We start from the raw sequence: 18,839 nt of genomic DNA, 5'->3' as shown, positions 1-18,839 counted from the left end.
GCCTAGCCCTTGGGACGAGACACAGGAAGATCCTGGATTTGAGGTGGGCTACACCGCAAGATCCTGTCTCAAAAGAAAAAAGGAGAGAGGAAAAAGAAAAGAAAGGAAAAGGAGGAAAGCCACTCGCACACAAATAGCAACTGGTAGAGCTTCAAAAACAGTTGGATCTTTCTTACATTCTTATTAAAATACGTTCCAGGTAAAATGGTTCCGCTGGTAAAGGTGCTTGCCGCTAAGCCTGAGAACTTGAATTCAAATACAGTGAAAGGAGAGAACTGACTCCTGCAAGCAGCCCTCCATCCTCCACCCAAACACCTGTGGCACCTGTACACACACACACACACACACACACACACACACACACAGCCAATGCTGGGTTTTGTTGTTGTTGTTTAATGTTCCAGGAAGTCCTGGCTGGAAGCACATGTACCTTGGATTTGAAGCCAGTCTAACAGTTTTCTCTCTCAGTCTAGTAGATTTAAATTAAGGTAGAAACTACAAGAAGTATAGGAATGGCTTTATAAACTTGAAAAGGGCCATTAAAACATAAAACTAAGTGTATTAACACATTTACACAGAAATTAAAACTTCTACATGTCCAAAATGCCACAAGCAAAGCCAGTTCATACCATATAACAGGAGAGGAAAGTCCTGTATCCCCAGTAACAACTGGGCTGTTTTGTTTGGGGCAAGAACAGTTGACAAGCCATTTCCAGAAAGAGAAAGGTGCTTATCACTAAATACACGAAATGCTCAGTCTACTGAATTTAAACGAAATGCAAACCTCCAGCCTGAGAAGTGATTAAGGTTGCCACACGAAATCGTTTGCCCAGTCTGCAGGGATCGAGGAAACGTGTCCCTACTGGAGCCCTCCAACAAAAACAAAATGTATACATGGGTTCGACGCAGCTCTTCTATTCCTGGTTAAATAAATCACAGCAGCCTACTGATGCAAAGAAATGACGACTGAAAGGATCTTTGCTATTCTGAAGTTTCTAAATACGGATGCGAAAGTCAAGTTTAACTCTGTAGTTTATTCCACTATGAAAGAGAAGGTCCAGATAGACAACCACATGTGGCCACTCAAGCTTCTAGAAGCGTCTGAACGACGAGCAGTGTAGCAGTGTAGTGTTTGGGATTACAACCCCTGGCACTCCTCTAATCTGTGCCAGGGGTGGGCAGTTACCTGAACAACAAGAAACCAGGGCCGCCTGAGCCTCTGCGTTGCAGCGGGAGAAACTTACACTCAGCCTGGTGTCCCCTAAGCGCTGTCCGGCCTGGTGGCTCGCTGTCCGGGAACCGGCTGCCTCCAAGTCCACTGGTCCAATGCTGTGAGAAGGACAGCGGCTGCGCGTGCGCGAGGTCGGCGCAGGCGCACACAGGTCCCCGCGCGCTCCCGGCTGTCGGGGGAACCCGTTTCTGAGCGTTCTGCGCAGGTTTTCGCTACTTGTCGTCAGAGCCTGAGTTCCCAGGCCGTTCCTGGGTGCTGGTTTCTGGCATCTTGGCGTCACCGCCACAGTTTTTGCTTGTTTTCTCCCCTAACTTAGCTGCGACTGCACAGGTGCCACCACGCTGGCTTGCCTTTGGTTTTTAGTGAGTTGCCTTTGTGGGATTCTTTTGATAAAAGCAACACTTTTTTTTTTTCCCTTAAAAAATTTCTCATGCCGTTATTTTATGAGGATAATAATAAAAAGATTTTGTTTTTATGTGTTTTCTGCGACTCTCAAACCTTAGTTAATAGAGGCAAACCATAACTTATTTGTTCATATATATTTGTTAATATATATTTGTTCATATACATGCATATATTCATATACATTCATATAAACACACACACGGTATCATTCAGGCAGGCCTCGAATTCTTGGCAGTCCTACCTCAGCTTTTCCTGTACTACACACTCCTATTCTCACCAGCCCAGCGAGAAATGTCCACACACACCACTTACATATCGCTAGGATTGGGAAAGACTTTTTTTTTTTAATTTATTTATTTTATGTATATGAGTACACTGCAGCTATCTTCAGACAGACCAGAAGAGGGCATCTGATTCCATTACAGATGGTTGTGAACCACCATGTGGTCGCTGGGAATTGAACTCAGGATCTCTGGAAGAGGAGTCAGTGCTCTTAACAGCTGAGCCACCTCTCCAGCCCTGGGAAAGACTTCTTTAGTTTATTTCATTTACTCTGTATTTAGACATACCTTTCAGGTGTGGTAAAAATGTCTACAACACACACCCTCTAAAGCCGTACACTGGATGCTGGTGGGATGGCTCAGCAGGCAGTTTGGAGCACACGTTCTTCCAGAGCACTGGGGTTTGGTTCCCAGCACAGGCTCACAACTATCCAAACCTCTAGTTCCATGGTGCTCCACAACCTCTTCTGACCTCCTCTGGTACCAGACACACAAATGGTGCACATAAATACACCCAGGCAAAGACTCATACACATAAATAAATCAAAAAACAAAACAAAACAAAACAAAACAAAACAAAAAACTTAACAGTCCATACATTAGTTTTTGTAGTTACATTGTAACGGCGTAACAATTGCCATAAATACGGACAGATACATTCTCTCTCATGGATTTAGCTTAGCCACTGAGATGCAGAGTCCACCGGCACTCTGGGAAGTATGCCTCTTTCATGAGCTCACAGTATCTTTGTAGGGAGAATTCTGGAGTTTTGTTTTTTTTGTTTTTGTTTGTTTTTAAAAAAACAGACAAACAAATGTTTTTGCTTGAATCCCAGATGCGGGGATATGGGGCTGCTTCAGACCATCCAACTATGACAGCGGCTGCTGACTCTGATTTGCCTCTTGCCCTAGCAGAGGCGTGGTTTTGCTACCTGTGGATAATTTCTGTGATTGTATGATATTTGAAATCAACTTTTCAGATGGTATATAAATGCTAAAGAGTGGAGACAGGGTGGCATAGTTGTGCTCACAGAGAAAATAAGATTGGGGTCTGTATCTCTTTTTCTCTCCTCTATCATTGTTCTTCTCCTATCTAGAGGTAGAGGATGAAACTGGGAGAATAAAGCATGGGAAAAGAATCCACAAAGTAGCTCAGACCAGCTACATATCTTCTCATAGGGTTTCCCAGAAAACAGCCTAGTTGATTGAATACAGCTAGTTGTTCTGGAGAGTTTGGTGGTAATGTTTTCTTCATGCTGCTGTGAGATGACAGCTGTCAGTCAGGTTCTCAAATGGGAAACTACAGTTCAGAGAACGGTATTGTAAATGCTGTCATTTACTACAGAGCAGGGGAGATGGTGGTACAAACAGGAGAATTCACAAAAACGCTTAAACACCGTGTATAATTCCAGGTGCGGGGGAAGGCCCGCATCCCCCGAGCCAGCTGCTTAGAAAGACTAACCATATGGGCCAGCTCTTTGTTTCTGAGAGACCCTAACTCCTTGAATGAGGTGAAAGAGGCATGGAAGATGATTCCCACCATCAACCTAGGACTTCCACATGCACACATAGATGCATGCCCACACATGCAAATATGCACACACACACACACGGAAATGAGAAGGCAAAACAGGCTGTATACTACCTCTGGCAGTCCACGTTTCCACTCTCTCGATACTTGCTACCAAACTTCATGCTTGTTCTAATCTATTAGATGGCTCTGTGTCATCCTGACTCCCAAAGGTGAGCATAGTTTTGCATTCATTGGCTATATTTTTTTTATGAATTGCCTGTGCTTACCTTTCCCCCCTTCCTTTATCTTGTTTGTAGTCACTTTCTATACATTTTTGTTAAAGTGTGGCACAAAAATGGCAAAATTACAGTTGTAAACCCGTGTAGCCCTGGCTGTCCTGCGGAGCTCATTCTGTAGACCAGGCTAGCCTCGAACTTGGAGACCCGACTGGCTCTGCCACCATGTGCTGGGACTAATCCCCTGCACCACCACTGCACGGCTTTAGCTTTGCTACTTTTGTTTATGACCCTGGACAAGTTAATTAAATGTATCTGATTGGGGAAAGCCGAGTGATAGTAAACACCTCTCTCTACCCCTACTAGACCTCATGAAAGACCTGTAGAGATACAGACTTCCAAGCCGGAAAACCCCGCCCTTGCTCTTGCCCCGCCCCTTCCGCCCCGGAGCGCGTGCGCAGTTCCTCGCCGCCGAGCTCTTCAAGGGTCTCTACCTTTAGGTACCGGGCGGCTGCCGTGGGCCGTGTGCGGAGGGCTCCGCCCGGCTCGTCCACCATGCACTGGGGGCTGTGCCCTCGCGGGCCCGGGGCGGCGGCGGTCGCCGCGGCTGGGAGCTTCTGGGGGCCAGCCCGTTTGCCCAGCCGCCTAGGGTGTCTGGGGATGACGAGGAGGCTCGTGGTACGATCCGTGGCCGGGGCGGACAGCCCCCAGAGCAGCTCGAAAGGCGGCAGATACCGTGACACGGTGCTGCTGCCGCAGACCAGCTTCCCGATGAAGCTGCTGGGCCGCCAGCAGTCCGACATGGAGCTGGAGATCCAGCAGGTACCGGACGCGGCCACCCGAGCAGGGCGGGGCGGGCCAGCTCTGCGGGAACCCTGCAGGCCGCGCGGCTTCCCCGGCGAGCGCCCAGCGGGCCGGGTTCCAAAGTGAAGCCCGGAGCCGCACCGAGCACCTTCCGATTTCCGCTCCCAGCGAGTCGGCTTTGCACACTTTTCCCTTTGTCACTTGTCAGAAAGTAGCCAGCGTGAGCATGTGTAAATGAAACTTCAGGAGTGGGCTGGAGAGGTAGCTCGGCGCCTAAGAGCGCTTGCCACCCTTGCGGAGGATCCGCGTTCCGTTTCCAGCACACAAGTCTGGCAGTTCACAACCACCTGTAACTCCAACTCCAGAAGATCCGATGCCTGACCTCTGTCTGCAGGCACCCGCGCTCGCGTGCACCACACACGAATAATCAAAGAGAAACTTAAAACTAAACTTAAAACATTATAAAAGTATTACCAAAGAAGGGAGGTTGAACCCCACCTTAGTCACATGTTTAGGTTTTTCACAGGAATCATGATTTCTTTGAAGGACAAAGTAGCGGCCCTTTTCTGGGTCCCCTGTGTCGTCGGTATCTGTCTCCTATGTCATACTGAATTTGCTAACGTCTGAGATTCATTCGTTAGTGTCTGCACACTAGAGTATTTAAGATATTTCTGATAATCAGGAATACTGCTTAAGTGAATAGCGTTAGCCTGAATATTCTTTGGATTTAGGGAATTATTGAGGCCAAAGAATTGAAAGAATAAATTACCAGTGTGTTTTGGGTGGCAGAGTGGACTGGGAATAGACAGGTTTTTCAGCAGGTCTGTATTGAGGTAGTGAATACTGAGAGACTTGCTAAGAATTTAGAGCCACCATGCCACATAAACGTTTACACTTTAGTCTGAAGAATTGTTGGGATTTTTGAAGACTACTGAAGGGCTGGAGAGATGGCTCAGTGGTTAAGAGCACTGATTGCTCTTCCAGAGGTCCTGAGTTCAAATCCCAGCAACCACGTGGTGGCTCACAACCATCTGTAATGGGATCTGATGCCCTCTTCTGGTGTGTCTGAAGACAGCTACAGTGTACTTATATAAATAAAATAAAGAAAATCTTAAGAATAAATAAATAAAGACTACTGAAAGTGTTAAGAGAATTCTAGTTTATTCCAAAAAGTTTTCCAGGTTCTATTTCTGGGCTGAATGGATTGGAATGGGATAAATGATGACCAGGTATTGATAAGGGTCTATGTATTTATGTGATATCTAAACATTGGCTTTTTTTTTTTTTTTTTAACAGAAATGTGGCTTTTCAGAGCTTTATTCCTGGCAAAGAGAAAGAAAAGTAAAGACGGAATTTTGCCTTCATGACGGGCCTCCTTATGCCAACGGTGACCCTCATGTTGGGCATGCCCTGAACAAGGTAATTAGAATTGAAGTGTAGAGCTTGGAAGTAAGTACTCTGCTAAAGAGTTTATATTGTCTGTGTATGGTAATTATATAAACTAGTATTGGCCTGTGCAAATACATGAATTATTAGTGAGTTTATGTATTTATTATGGTGTTTGGGAGTCAAACCCAGGGCCTTGTTTGTGCTAGGTAAGTATTCTTCTAGTGAACTGCATTCCAGATACACCTTGTGTGTGTGGTAAGGAACCCGGGATGTACCATGTGGGAGACTAGCCCTGCTCCTGCATCTCCTCTCTGTATCTGCAGCTCTCACTAGACACATTAGTAACCATGCAGCTCTCACTAGACACATTAGTAACCATGCAGCTCTCACTAGACACATTAGTAACCACATTTGATGCTGCATGGACACTAGCATTGCTGGAGTTTCCTGCCAGCCTTTTGTTACTCTACACTTAAGTTCCATCTTACTTGATACTTGCTGTTTATGTGTCAAGCATCTGTCTGTATTCCAGGTAGTGAACAACAAAGTCATATTCCTCCCTTGCTCTCTACCTGGAAAGGTGAGCAGGTAAAACATGTAACACACTAGATAGTGATGATAGCTGTGGAGGAGACAGGACGGGGAAGAAGAGACAGCAGGAGACTCAGTGTCAAGCCTTTCTAACAGAGGCTTAGTTTACTTTATGTGCACGGGTGCTTTGTGTGTGTGTGTGTGTACATCTGTGCACCACTGCCATGCTTAGTGCCTGTAGAGGCCAGAAGAAAGCTTGCAGATGCCCTGTAACTGGAGTTAAACACGGTTGTGAGCCTCCGTAGGTGCCCAGCTTCTCTGGGAGAGCAGTCAGTGCTGCTAACCACTGAGACATCTCTCCAGCCCCCTGTAACAGTTTTATATAGGTATATATGCTTATGTGATTGTATGTACAACAACACACACACACAGAGGCTTTGTTTTCCCCTTATCCTTATTGGAATTGAACAAAGGGGCTGTGTGCATGCTGGAAAAGTGCTCTATTGCTGAGCCACGTGCCGAGTCCTCTTTATTTTTTATGTTTTATTTTTTTTATTTTTTTGTTTTAAAACAAGGTCTCAGTTGTCTAGGCTGGCCTTGATGCCACTGTAGTTCAGGCAGGCCTTGAAGTTGGGATCCTTCTACTTTAGCCTGTGTCTGTGTAGACGTATGGTTGATTATAGTCTCGTTTTCTTGGGCCTGGCTGATAGTACATTTTTAAGTCTTTCTGCCTGCTCCTTTCTAAAGCGGTGTGAGCAGGGTGACTCAGGTATTGATGTGCCTGCTGCTGAAGCCTGTTGCTGACCTAGGGCCTTCTCAGTACAAAACAGTGAGGATGAGGTTGCACCCACCATGTGCAGTGTTGTTCTGTAGGGGTCTGCACTGCTCAGCAGGCCTGAGCAGCTCATGTTGCTTTATTTATGGTAATTTTCCATAAGCATAATACTAATTTCTAAGTGACATATTTCTTGTCTAGAATTTAGAAAGTGAGAAGTGTTTCTCTGAAAGGTAGAATGGAAGCTGGCTTGGTGGCACATGCCTTTAATCCCAGCACTCAAGAGGCAGCACTGGTGGCAGGAGGATCTCTGAGTTTGAGGCCAGCGTGGTCTATAAAGTGAGTTCCAGACAACCGAGGCTGTTACACAGAAAAAACCAACAACCAAAAAAAGTAGAGTGGGCTGAAACTTTCTCCAAACTTGACAAATAATGAACTTTGGGGCATAAAGGTTTTCATATATAATTCTCTTGTTTGATTTTTTCCCCCTTGATAGCATTAATATTTTGAAATTCAAATATTTGTCATTCTTGTGTGAATGCTGCACCTTAATTAGTAGATTTAATGGTTTATTTTACGGAAATACTTTAAAGTCGAGCTTTGTGCTTTAAAATAGTATTTCTAGAAAGAGTGAGATTATTAGCTGTGTGTTTTCTGCTGGTGACTGCACTTTCCCTGCAGATTTTGAAAGACATTGCCAATCGATTCCATATGATGAGAGGTTCCAAGGTACACTTTGTGCCTGGCTGGGATTGCCATGGCTTGCCCATTGAAACAAAAGTGTTATCAGAGCTCGGTGTAGATGCCCAGAGTCTTTCAGCCATGGAGATCAGGGAGAAAGGTAAGCTCTTTCCGTTTTTCACTTTAAACCTTCCTGTCAAACCAGGCTCTGCCAGAGGGACTTTGTGTTCTCAGTGAGACCTGTTGGATGATACTTGTTTATCCCAGGTTGGCCTCACAGTCCTCACATCCTCCTGCCTCAGCCTTCTCAGTGGCATCACTGGCATGGCCCTCCATATAATCCCGGACTTTTACAAAGTGACTTTCATGAGACTTGGTATGTGGAGGTTGGCGGGACAGTGTTGGGAATGTCCCAGCTGGGCCAGTTTTGCATCTTATTGTCACTGAGTTGCTGTTTCTAACCTCTTCAGGTGGAGCTCACTGCCTAAAAGCAGGTATAGAACTAGAAGTCAGTTCCAAACTACACCTATCTCAAATCTGGGTGTGGTGGTGCTTGCCTGAGAACTGAGAGTGAGGAGCCTGGGTTGTAGTCCGAGACTGTCTCTAAGTGAAGCCCACAGATCTCTGGCAGTCCCTGCCTTGATCAGGAGCCTGCGCCATCAGATACGTCAGATACGTGAAGGTGGTTCTCCTTCTGAAGCATATTCACACACTCCCTTAGATTTGTATCTGAGGACCAGCGGGAGTTTGCAGTGCTGAGTATTAGTCTCTGGCCATTTCTTGAATGAATAACTAATGAGGAGGACTAGTGAGATCGCTCAGCGGAGGGAGGGGGGCACGAGTCATGCCTGAGCCCCTGAGATTGATCCCCGTGGTGAGGGAGAGAACCCAACCAGGAAGGAGAAAGTTGTCCTCTGACTTCCCTACATGCACTGCATGACATGCATATCACAGGCATGCACACACACAGGTGTGAGCACACACACACACTACATTATTACTACTATCAATATAAGGAATGATGTGGGATATTTTCCAGTGTATTTATTTATTTATTTTAAATATGAGATGCATAGTCTGGAAGATACTAAAGACAGTATATGATTCAGATTTTTGTTGTTTTTTGTTTTGTTTTATTTTTGTTTTTTAAGACAGGGTTTCTTTCTCTGTGTGGCCTTGGCTGTCCTAAAACTCACTTTGTAGAGTGAATTTGAACTCAGAGATCTGCCTGCCTCTCTCTTGAGTGTTGGGATTAAATGCATGTACCACCATTGCCCATCGAAATTTCAGTTAATTAAAAACAAACAAACAAACAAACAAAAACCCCAAAAAACCCAAAACTTGTTCTGTATTTCAAATGCTTTCCAATAATGTCCCTGTTAAGAATTTTTCATAGGACTGGGAAGGTAGCTCAGTAGGAAGAGCAGCTGCCTGGCTGCCCGAGGACCTGGTTGGTGCCCAGCACTACCCGTTCTGAGAGTGATGGCTCTCTCCTGGGCTCCCACAGTCAGGATGGAAAATCCCTACTAAGTGTGCTGGAGCCAGCGCCAGCCAGAGTCAGCAAGGACTTTCTGGTCTGACGGTGCATAGCACCTTCCCGTAGAGACGCTCTGAGCAAATCATGCTTAATCTACAGAAAAGGTCAGCCTGGTGGCTCATACTCCTAATCCTGCTACTTGGTACTCTGAGACAGGAGGATTGTTTTGAGTTTGAAACCACTTTAGGCTATATAGTGAGTTCAGGCCAGGGTGGGTTAAAGGGTGAGACCTTTCAAAAAAAGGAAAAAAGAAAGAAAAATTTGCCAGTCTCTCAGAGGCCTTTTCTCTCTCCTCCCTTACCCCTTCTAGCCAGATCATTTGCTCAGGCAGCCATTGAAAAGCAGAAATCGGCGTTTGTCCGCTGGGGAGTGATGGCAGACTGGAATAACTGCTATTACACATTTGACCCAAAGTACGAAGCCAAGCAGCTGAGAGTATTCTACCAAATGTATGAGAAGGTAACAGGATAATCTCCTTCCTCCTAGTGTATGAAAGTCCACATCTCAGAAATCCCAGCCTCAGTACTGCCCTGGGCTGCTTCTGCTGTGATGAAAGTGGAGAAAGGCAGCCTGGGAAGAAAAGGGTTTCTGTGGCTTGCATGTCACCATCACAGTTTATCATTGAGGGAAGTCAAGGCAGAACTCAAGCAGGGCAGGGACTTCGTGGCCGGAACTGAAGCAAAGGCCATGGAGGAGTGCTACTTACTGCTCGGTTCCCTGGGGCTTGCTCAGCTTTTCTACAAGTACAGCCCATGGCCTCCTGTAGTCCTGCCTGGGTCAGTCTGAAGGAGGCATGTTCCCAATTAATATTCCCTCTTTTCAGATATGTATAGGTTTGTTTCACTTAACAAAAACCAACCAGCACAATATCGTATCTTTGTCGTTTTCAGGGCTTGGTTTATCGATCTTACAAACCAGTATATTGGTCTCCCTCATCAAGGTATGTGTTCTTTGTTAATTAAAAGCTTGAGCACCTTTGTGACGATTCCCCATGTTTATGGACTATGATATCTTAAACCCTAGGACTGCGTTGGCTGAAGCAGAGCTTGAATACAACCCTGAGCATGTCAGTCGGTCGATATACGTAAGATTCCCCCTCCTGAGACCTCCTCCGAAGTTGGAGTCTCTTACAGGTAGGTTTAGCTGGAGCTCAGTTTTGATGACGTCATGGAGTTACGATGCTTGCTGATATATTCACAACTTTATTTCCACAGATGCCTCATCCCCTGTTAGCGTTTTAGTTTGGACCACCCAGCCTTGGACAATTCCCGCCAACCAGGCAATTTGCTATATGCCAGAGGCAAAGTACGTAGTGTGTCGTATCTTTTTATGTAATCTACAAATAGGATTCGTGTTAAATTTATTTCACTCTCATGACCCTGTTGAAATGCAGTGAATTGTCATTTAGTGGCATTGCTGTGACTGTCACTGCACTCTAGAGAAGATGCCCTTTGGAGACCTTTAGCTGCTTATGAAAGTGAAACACACGTGAAGCATTCGGTGCTCCATAAACTAGTCTCTGACCGTGTGACCCGTCTTTCTAAAGATGTCACTTAGCTGTGGCTTGTCTCTTTCTGTCACGGGTGACGTGCTCTGAACGTCACCTTCAGGTATGCTGTGGTGAAATGTTCTGCCTCTGGGCACCTCTACATCCTGGCTGAAGATAAAATAGCACCTGTCGCTTCTGCCTTGGAAACAACATTTGATGTTGTTGCAGCATTTTCAGGTGAGGATTTATAGACATTGTCTAACTGTCAGTTATTAAAATGTTGGGCTGATTGGCATTTAGTAGTTTCTTGGATATTACCCATTGTAAGTTGAAACAGATCCGACATCCGTGTTTCTAGGGGGCGAAATGAGAAAGGATGTTGTTTGTTTGTCTGTGACAGAGTCCTACCATACAGACCTGGCTGGCCTGGAACTCACTGTGTAGACCAGGCTGGCCTCAAACTAACTCACAAAGATCTGCCTGCCTCTGCTTCGCAAGTGCTGGAATTAAAGGTATGGGCTACCATGCCTGGTGTCAAAGATAATGCTTCTATCAGAAGTTACAAGTAATAATTTAATGACTAGTTTTATTTAACTGTAGAATTATTTTAAAATTAATTGTGATTCTTAGAGACGATAATGTCTTTTGAATTGTTGAAAAGCGGCCTTATAGTAAGTATAATTTAAAAAATAGACTGAGCCTATAGCTAAAGAAGCAAGCCCTCTTCCACTCATCAGTTGAGGTATAAGACGGTTTGAAGAATGACCATGCAGCCCTGTAAGAACAAAGAGGAGTTTTGTAAGAGGCAAGGGGGACCTGGGTTCCCATGGGCACTAGGGAAGGAGAGAGCCTGCTCTGGTTTGTTTTGGGTTTTGTTGGTTTTTTGAGGGCTTGAACGCATGCCTCATACATGCTAAGTCATGAGTTTGCCTCCAGCTTTTTTTTTATCTTGATTTGGAGACAGGACCTTGTTAAGTTTTCTTGGACTCAGTCTGATTACAGATTTGCTGTAATAGACCACAACAGATAAAATGGTAGTATTTTAAATTATTTATAGTGAGGCAGAATTATGCCTAACTGCTCCAAGATCGTCACAGTGCTGCCCTAACAGTGGTGCTCTCAGCTGGGTTGTACCTGCCTGCATTCTATAGATTACTGGGCATCATAACTCAGGGGAGCCAGTTCTGAGCCCAGCCAGTCTTGTGCTTGGTGTCTGTTCGTTCTCTTAGCGATCTAAGTAGCTCAGGGGCAGAGCACTTGCCTAATGTGCCAAGCTTCGGGTTTCATCCCCAGACCAAGAAAATAAAGATGCTGGCTACCTCTGTCTGTGCACAGCGGTTACCCTAGCAACTGAGAGATGGAAGCAGTGGATCAGGTATTTCAGGTCATCTCCAGCTGCCTGGTGAGTTTGAGATGGGCCTGAGCTCTGCAAGGTTTTATCTCACTGAAAGACTAAAGAAAAAGATGGACTTAGACTGCCAAGCTTAAGAAGGTAGAACTACCCAGTAGAACAACTCCTTAAATAACTGGGGACTGATCCCAGGCATCAGACATGGGGAGAGCTCTGCCACCCAGCTGAGGCCCCAGCCCTTCGCAGAGTACACTGGGTAATGGTTTTCTTGACCCACAGGTGTGGATCTGGAAGGTGGCACTTGTAGTCACCCTTTAACTCCCGATAAAGTGTCTCCTCTTTTACCTGCTACCCACGTGACTATGGCCAAAGGAACAGGGTTGGTTCACACAGCCCCAGCTCACGGTATGGAAGATTACAGCGTAGCATCTCAGCACAGCCTCCCTATGGTACTGTTCTTCTCTCTTCCTTTTTATTACTTGCCTTGCAGAATGAAAATAATTGCTCCTAACTAACATCTTTGTGTCTTGGTAATAACAATTTTTGTCATTATAGTTAAACTGTGAAATGATTACATTTGTGCAACATCCTAAAACGTTATTAAGCCATACTAAATTAAGAAAGATTTCCCTGAAGCATATCCACTGACATGAAGGCACTTTTTTTTGTTGTTTTTTTGTTTTTCGAGACAGGGTTTCTCTGTGTAGCTCTGGCTGTCCTGGAACTCACTCTGTAGACCAGGCTGGCCTTGAACTCAGAAATCCGCCTGCCTCTGCCTCCTGAGTGCTGGGATTAAAGGCGTGCGCCACCACCGCCTGGCGAAGGCACTTTTAAAACACACACAGTGTTTGATTGTGTGCCCTTTACTGTACCTTGCAGAGGTGCATTTGTCATCAGTCAGAGGTTTGGGGCAAACCAGAGTTGAGCAAGTCCAGCACTGTGTTTCTAAATTATTTTTATGTATTTTATGTGTGTGGATTTTTTGCCTGGATGTATGTGTAAGCACCACATGTGTGTCTGGTCCCCATGTGTGGCATGTGTTGGATCTCCTATAGCTGCAGTTACAATGGCTGTGACCCACATGTCTCAGTACCATTTCTCCAACAGCTCAGTGGTCCTTAACAGAGGTTAGAAAAACGCTTTTTGTAGTTGAGGTAGATACATTATTCAGAACCTGCTGCTCTGGCACACTTAGTAGCCTATAGTGTAGCTGAGACCCAGGCAGTATTTGCACTGGGAAGCTGAATAATTGATGGGATTGCTCTGCTTGTCTGTTGCTATCCTGCTGTTCACATTTTTTCCACAGTGGTCTCAAAGCAAGCCAGTACAGAAATGGAATAAGAGTCACCATGCTGAGTCACCAAACACGTTATAGCTGTGTACACACACAGCTGCGCTGATGCTGAGTCACAGAACACGTTATAGCTGTGTACACACACAGCTGCGCTGATGCTGAGTCACAGAACACGTTATAGCTGTGTACACACACAGCTGCGCTGATGCTGAGTCACAGAGCACGTTATAGCTGTGTACACACACAGCTGCGCTGATGCTGAGTCACAGAACACGTTATAGCTGTGTACACACACAGCTGCGCTGATGCTGAGTCACAGAACACGTTATAGCTGTGTACACACACAGCTGCGCTGATGCTGAGTCACAGAGCACGTTATAGCTGTGTACACACACAGCTGCGCTGATGCTGAGTCACAGAACACGTTATAGCTGTGTACACACACAGCTGCGCTGATGCTGAGTCACAGAACACGTTATAGCTGTGTACACACACAGGTGCGCTGATGCTGAGTCACAGAGCACGTTATAGCTGTGTACACACACAGCTGCGCTGATGCTGAGTCACAGAACACGTTATAGCTGTGTACACACACAGCTGCGCTGATGCTGAGTCACAGAACACGTTATAGCTGTGTACACACACAGCTGCGCTGATGCTGAGTCACAGAGCACGTTATAGCTGTGTACACACACAGCTGCGCTGATGCTGAGTCACAGAACACGTTATAGCTGTGTACACACACAGCTGCGCTGATGCTGAGTCACAGAACACGTTATAGCTGTGTACACACACAGCTGCGCTGATGCTGAGTCACAGAGCACGTTATAGCTGTGTACACACACAGGTGCGCTGATGCTGAGTCACAGAACACGTTATAGCTGTGTACACACACAGCTGCGCTGATGCTGAGTCACAGAACACGTTGCTCTCAGCCTCCAAACAATGGCAAGTGGCTTTCATTGAGTCATTGGAGGGGATGGTTAAGCTTTGCCCTCTTTAAACTCCTGAGCTTCTTTTCCACACTTTCCTGAGCAACCTTTACCATTTGGTTAAGAGGGATGCAAGCAAAGACAGAGGCCACTGTAAGAGTGTTTTAGAACACTTGTATTGCCCAGTATTAAACTTCAGATATGTGCTTTAATGATACGTGTTGTCTTTGGTGGTTTCAATATATAGAATTTAGGAATTTTTATTGACAGAGGAAGAAATTTCCAAGTTTTTAAAGTAAAGAAAAGGTAGACTGAATTGAGATGCTTTAAATATGTTGTTTTACTATAGATTGCCGTAAGGTAACTTGTCTCTATGTTTTAACTGTTCAAAATGGTACATTGTAGGACTGTTTAGTGGATGAAGGCGGAATGTTCACCGATGCCGCAGGCCCTGAACTTCAGAACAAGGCTGTACTTAAAGAAGGAACAGATGTGGGTAGGTGCCATCTGTTGATAACGGGCCCGGTAAACCACCATAGTAACACAAGGTATTTCTGCTAGAAACCACCAAGAAGACCCCTGGTCACTTTTTATCCTTCCAGTCAGAACAAACGTCACTTGGTTAGTCATGGTTCAAAATGAAGCTTTGGATCTACCATCTTTTGTGTCAAATCTATTCTTATTGCTTATGCAGATCAAGATAGTCATCGGAAGGTAGTCATCGCAAGTAGTGTCCTTTGGTTGGGAGGGGTCTCAGAGATAACCAGCATATCGCTTTGGTTGGGACAGAAACTGAGCTTGGGTAGATGTTGCCTGTGAACCAGACATTCCCACTCCTTCAGTCAGCTTTGCAAATAGCTGAGCAGGCAGGCCCTTGTGCCTTGGCTTGCCTTTCTGTCTTCATGGGGTTAGGAGGGGAGCAGTTTGGAGTCTGATTCAGGTTTCGTGGAGTTGGTGCCTCTGCCACCTCCACACCAGGCCTGGGGTGGGGCTCCTGTCACTGGCACTTCTGCCCAGGTCCAGTTCTTCCTAGAAGCCTCAAGTGCTGTGAGTTTGTTAAGAATACTTTTAAGTTATGGTTAATAGGAAATTTTGTTTAAGTTATAAAGATGCTTCAAGCTACCAAGAATGTGTTGAAAGAAGAGAACATTGTGCACAGCTATCCCTGTGACTGGAGAACTAAGACACCCGTGCTGATTCGAGCCAGCAAGCAGTGGTTTGTAAATATCACGGACATCAAGGCTGCAGCTAAGGTAGGAAAGAACTCCTGCTCTAAGGGTTGGGCTGGTCATTACCACCATAAAAAGTATGTGTCTGTGTGTGTGTCTGTGTGTGTGTGTGGGGGGGGGGGGAGGGGGGCTGGCGGTAATGGGGCTGAAGGAGAGAAGATTTATAATTTTTTATTATGATTTATTTTCCTAAAATTGTATGCGCTTAGGCCTAAAAAGATCTCATACTTGATTCTTCCATGTATGCACGTGTAGAAACAAGGCTGAAGGAGGCTGAGTGGGTCCTCGGGTCACTTGTGTGTCCAGGGTTGTAGACACAGCCCAGGCTAAGGGCATCTGCAGTAACAGCTGTATGACCTCCTAGGACCTCAGCTCTATAACTTGTCCTCCAGTCCAAGGCAGTAATGTCTGCCAAAGGAGCAAGTCGGTTTCCACAGCAGTGACTGCCACCACATGATACACATTTAGTGCAGTGTTTTGTATCCCCTGTTGCCTTGAAATTAAGACTGCTAAAAGGAAGGGAGCAAAACAGAATTCTGGTCCATTTAAAAAATTGTTTTGGGGCTGGAGAAATGGCTATGGGTTTAGAGCTACTCTTGCAGAGGATCTGAGTTTGATTCCTGGCACCCGCTTCAGGCTTCTCATATATGTATATGTATGTGCCTATATATGCCTATATATATATATATATATATATACATACCTGTGTATGCCTATAACCCTAGCTGCATGGGGTTCGGATCCCTTCTGTCCTCTTCAGGCACTGTATGTACATGCACAATTGTGTGTGTGTGCGCGCGCGCACACACACACACACACACACATCATTTTTTAAAAATTTTATGAATTTTTTAAAAAATGTTATGAATTAACTAACTTTATAGTTGGTGTTGCAAACATTTAGCGTGTTTTCAAGCTCTTTCATTTAATTCGCTTGACTATGTATGTATTTTTACATGTATCACTGGTTATTTTGAAAATAGCTTTATGGGCTGGTGAGATGGCTCAGCGGGTAAGAGCTCTGACTGCTCTTCCGAAGGTCTGCAGTTCAAATCCCAGCAACCACATGGTGGCTCACAACCATCCGTAATGAGATCAGATGCCCTCTTCTGGGGTGTCTGAAGACAGCTACAGTATACTTATGTATAAAGATAAATAAATCTTAAAAAAAAAAAAAGAAAAAGAAAGGAAATGGCTTTATTCTATTGACTACAGGAGTTGAAACCTATTTATTCGCCAGGCTGAACACACAGATGCTTTGCTCACAGCTAATGTAACTAGGGTGCCTGCTTTGTCACTGGCTTGATAATTAGGATCCTTGTCAGTAGCTTGGGTTTCTGCACATATGTGAAGTGGGCGTGAGACATGTTGTATTTTTTTTTTCATTCCAATATGAGATACATCTTATTTTTTGATGTATGCTTATTTGCATGATGTTGGGGGATAAGACCTCATGTACCTCCTGCTGGTGGGAACTCACTTTGTAGGGCAGGCTTGCCTCAAAATCGTGGCAGGCCTCGTGTCTCAGCCTCCTGTCCTAGCTAACGTAACCAGTGTGTTAGTGCATATGCCCATCTGTCCGCTCACGACAGAGGGGAAGTCTGCTTTTGTTGCCACACTTGGATGTCTTTGCTTTCCTCGTGTTTGCCTGTGGTGGGAGGGGGAGCTATGAGTGGTCAGACACTCAGAACGGAGAACAGGAGTAGGGAAAATCAGCACAGCTCTTCACAATGTGTCCTGCTCCTCCCCCTTGACCTGCTGGTAAATGAATTGCAGGAGTCGTTGAAGACGGTGAAGTTCATTCCCGGAGCCGCACTGAACAGCATGACGGACATGCTGGACAGACGGCCGTACTGGTGCATATCCCGGCAGAGAGTCTGGGGGGTTCCCATTCCTGTGTTTCATCATAAGACAAAAGATGAATATTTGATCAACAGGTAATTCTTTTCTGATTTTTATTGTTTAAAATGAGTTATGTTTCCATGGAAGAACGGTGTTTACCATTAAGAATCCGTTGTTACTGTCCGTTGCTCTGGGGCTTTGAGATGGCCTTTCATGATGAAGTCCAGGCTGCCCTCAGAGCCTGGGTCCAAGTTGTTTGCCTTCCTCAGCGGGATTACAGGTTTGTCCCGATGTCCTCCTCGCTCTCAGCTCTGTCTGTCTCACCAGTGAGCACTGGCTGCTCTGGCACAGTCTCACATTCACGGCAGTCCTCCTGCCTCAGCCTCCCCAGTGCTGGGAGTAGAAAGTCACACTGTTGCTGGGCTGGATGAGCCAGCAGTGAGCAAGCCTGAGACAGGAGCACGGGGTTAAGGCTAAGTCCGCAGTGTGACAGCGAGCGAGTGAGGCATTCAGAGGGCTGATGTTCCCTCAACCCCATGACCATGAGGATGCTGTTGGAGTTTGCAGTTTCTACGTTGTTGCTGTTAAGGTTTTGTTGTTTGTGTTCCCTCCCTTCCTCTCTCTCTCTTTCTCTCTCTCTCTTTCTTGTGCACCCCCTGGGATTAAAGCCTGTGCCACCATACCCAGCTCCTAGTTGCTGTTTTGATAGATGTGGAAAGGGGACAGCTAATCATTTCTGTAAGAATTCATTGTAAGTTTTCATTTCCTAAGACTGCTTTGACTTTATTTTGGTTAATGAGATTTTACTCAACTATGCTATAGCATCAGCGACATTGGCTGAGTGTGATTTTGTTAGTTCAGGATCTAGTCAGCAGTTTCGAGGGGCAGAGGCAATAAGTGATGGGTTGTTTGTTGGTTGAGAGACTGTAGGCCCAGACTGGCGGCCCTTCCTGGGGATTCCTTGGCGTTGTTGAGATGATTTGGTTTTCACTGTTGCTGTGATTGTATGTGTTAATAGTATCATTCTGAGTGTATGGATTTTAGAAGTTTTAAAAAATGTTAATTTAAGTTGTTGTTTTTTTAAAAAGTCACGTATGACCACACAAAGGATAGGTTTGTTGTTATCTTTAATAATTTTGTGCTAGGAATTATATCAAGGCCCTGTGCATTCCTGACCACTGACTTGTATTCTAAGCTGAGGGCAGGGAAGAGTGCTCTGCGGGAGGCAGGGTGGCAGTGTGTGCTGTGCGTAGGAGCCATGGGATTCCAGGGCTGTGAGAGGGATAGAAAGGCAGTCACTAAGAACTGGCCGGGGGCTGG

General features: G+C 45.4%; 2 protein-coding genes across 9 annotated transcripts in view; one reads left to right on the top strand and one right to left on the bottom strand.

Annotated features, from left to right (window-relative positions):
- The window catches only part of Bpnt1 (3'(2'), 5'-bisphosphate nucleotidase 1), a 28,350-nt gene extending 24,270 nt beyond the window's left edge, over positions 1 to 4,080 (bottom strand). For 3 of the 6 annotated variants that reach the window (NM_001347210.1, NM_001347212.1, NM_011794.3), the window contains exon 1: positions 1,245 to 1,349. The gene's annotated coding sequence lies outside the window, so the exon portion shown is untranslated. Of the gene's footprint in view, positions 1 to 1,186 lie in introns of all 6 variants that reach the window. The other 3 variants (XM_006497160.4, XM_030253921.1, XM_006497161.4) reach the window with 2 other exon arrangements.
- An 8-nt stretch (positions 4,081 to 4,088) lies between these two features.
- Iars2 (isoleucine-tRNA synthetase 2, mitochondrial) overlaps positions 4,089 to 18,839 on the top strand; it is a 42,778-nt gene continuing 28,027 nt past the window's right edge. For 2 of the 3 annotated variants that reach the window (XM_006497180.4, XM_006497179.4), the window contains exons 1-12: positions 4,089 to 4,487; positions 5,766 to 5,888; positions 7,846 to 8,005; positions 9,693 to 9,841; positions 10,273 to 10,322; positions 10,406 to 10,515; positions 10,597 to 10,687; positions 10,993 to 11,108; positions 12,502 to 12,671; positions 14,854 to 14,944; positions 15,550 to 15,701; positions 17,454 to 17,614. In XM_006497180.4, coding sequence (XP_006497243.1) covers positions 4,221 to 4,487; positions 5,766 to 5,888; positions 7,846 to 8,005; positions 9,693 to 9,841; positions 10,273 to 10,322; positions 10,406 to 10,515; positions 10,597 to 10,687; positions 10,993 to 11,108; positions 12,502 to 12,671; positions 14,854 to 14,944; positions 15,550 to 15,701; positions 17,454 to 17,614 — 1,640 coding nt within the window. In that variant the 5' untranslated portion in view covers positions 4,089 to 4,220. The remainder of the gene's footprint in view (positions 4,488 to 5,765; positions 5,889 to 7,845; positions 8,006 to 9,692; positions 9,842 to 10,272; positions 10,323 to 10,405; positions 10,516 to 10,596; positions 10,688 to 10,992; positions 11,109 to 12,501; positions 12,672 to 14,853; positions 14,945 to 15,549; positions 15,702 to 17,453; positions 17,615 to 18,839) is intronic. The other variant, NM_198653.3, reaches the window with a different exon arrangement.

The sequence above is a fragment of the Mus musculus genome, chromosome 1 (genome assembly GCF_000001635.26).
Source record: "Mus musculus strain C57BL/6J chromosome 1, GRCm38.p6 C57BL/6J".
Taxonomy (NCBI): Eukaryota; Metazoa; Chordata; class Mammalia; order Rodentia; family Muridae; genus Mus; species Mus musculus.
Note: the sequence above shows the minus strand (reverse complement) of the source record. Positions and strands in the feature narration are given on the sequence as shown.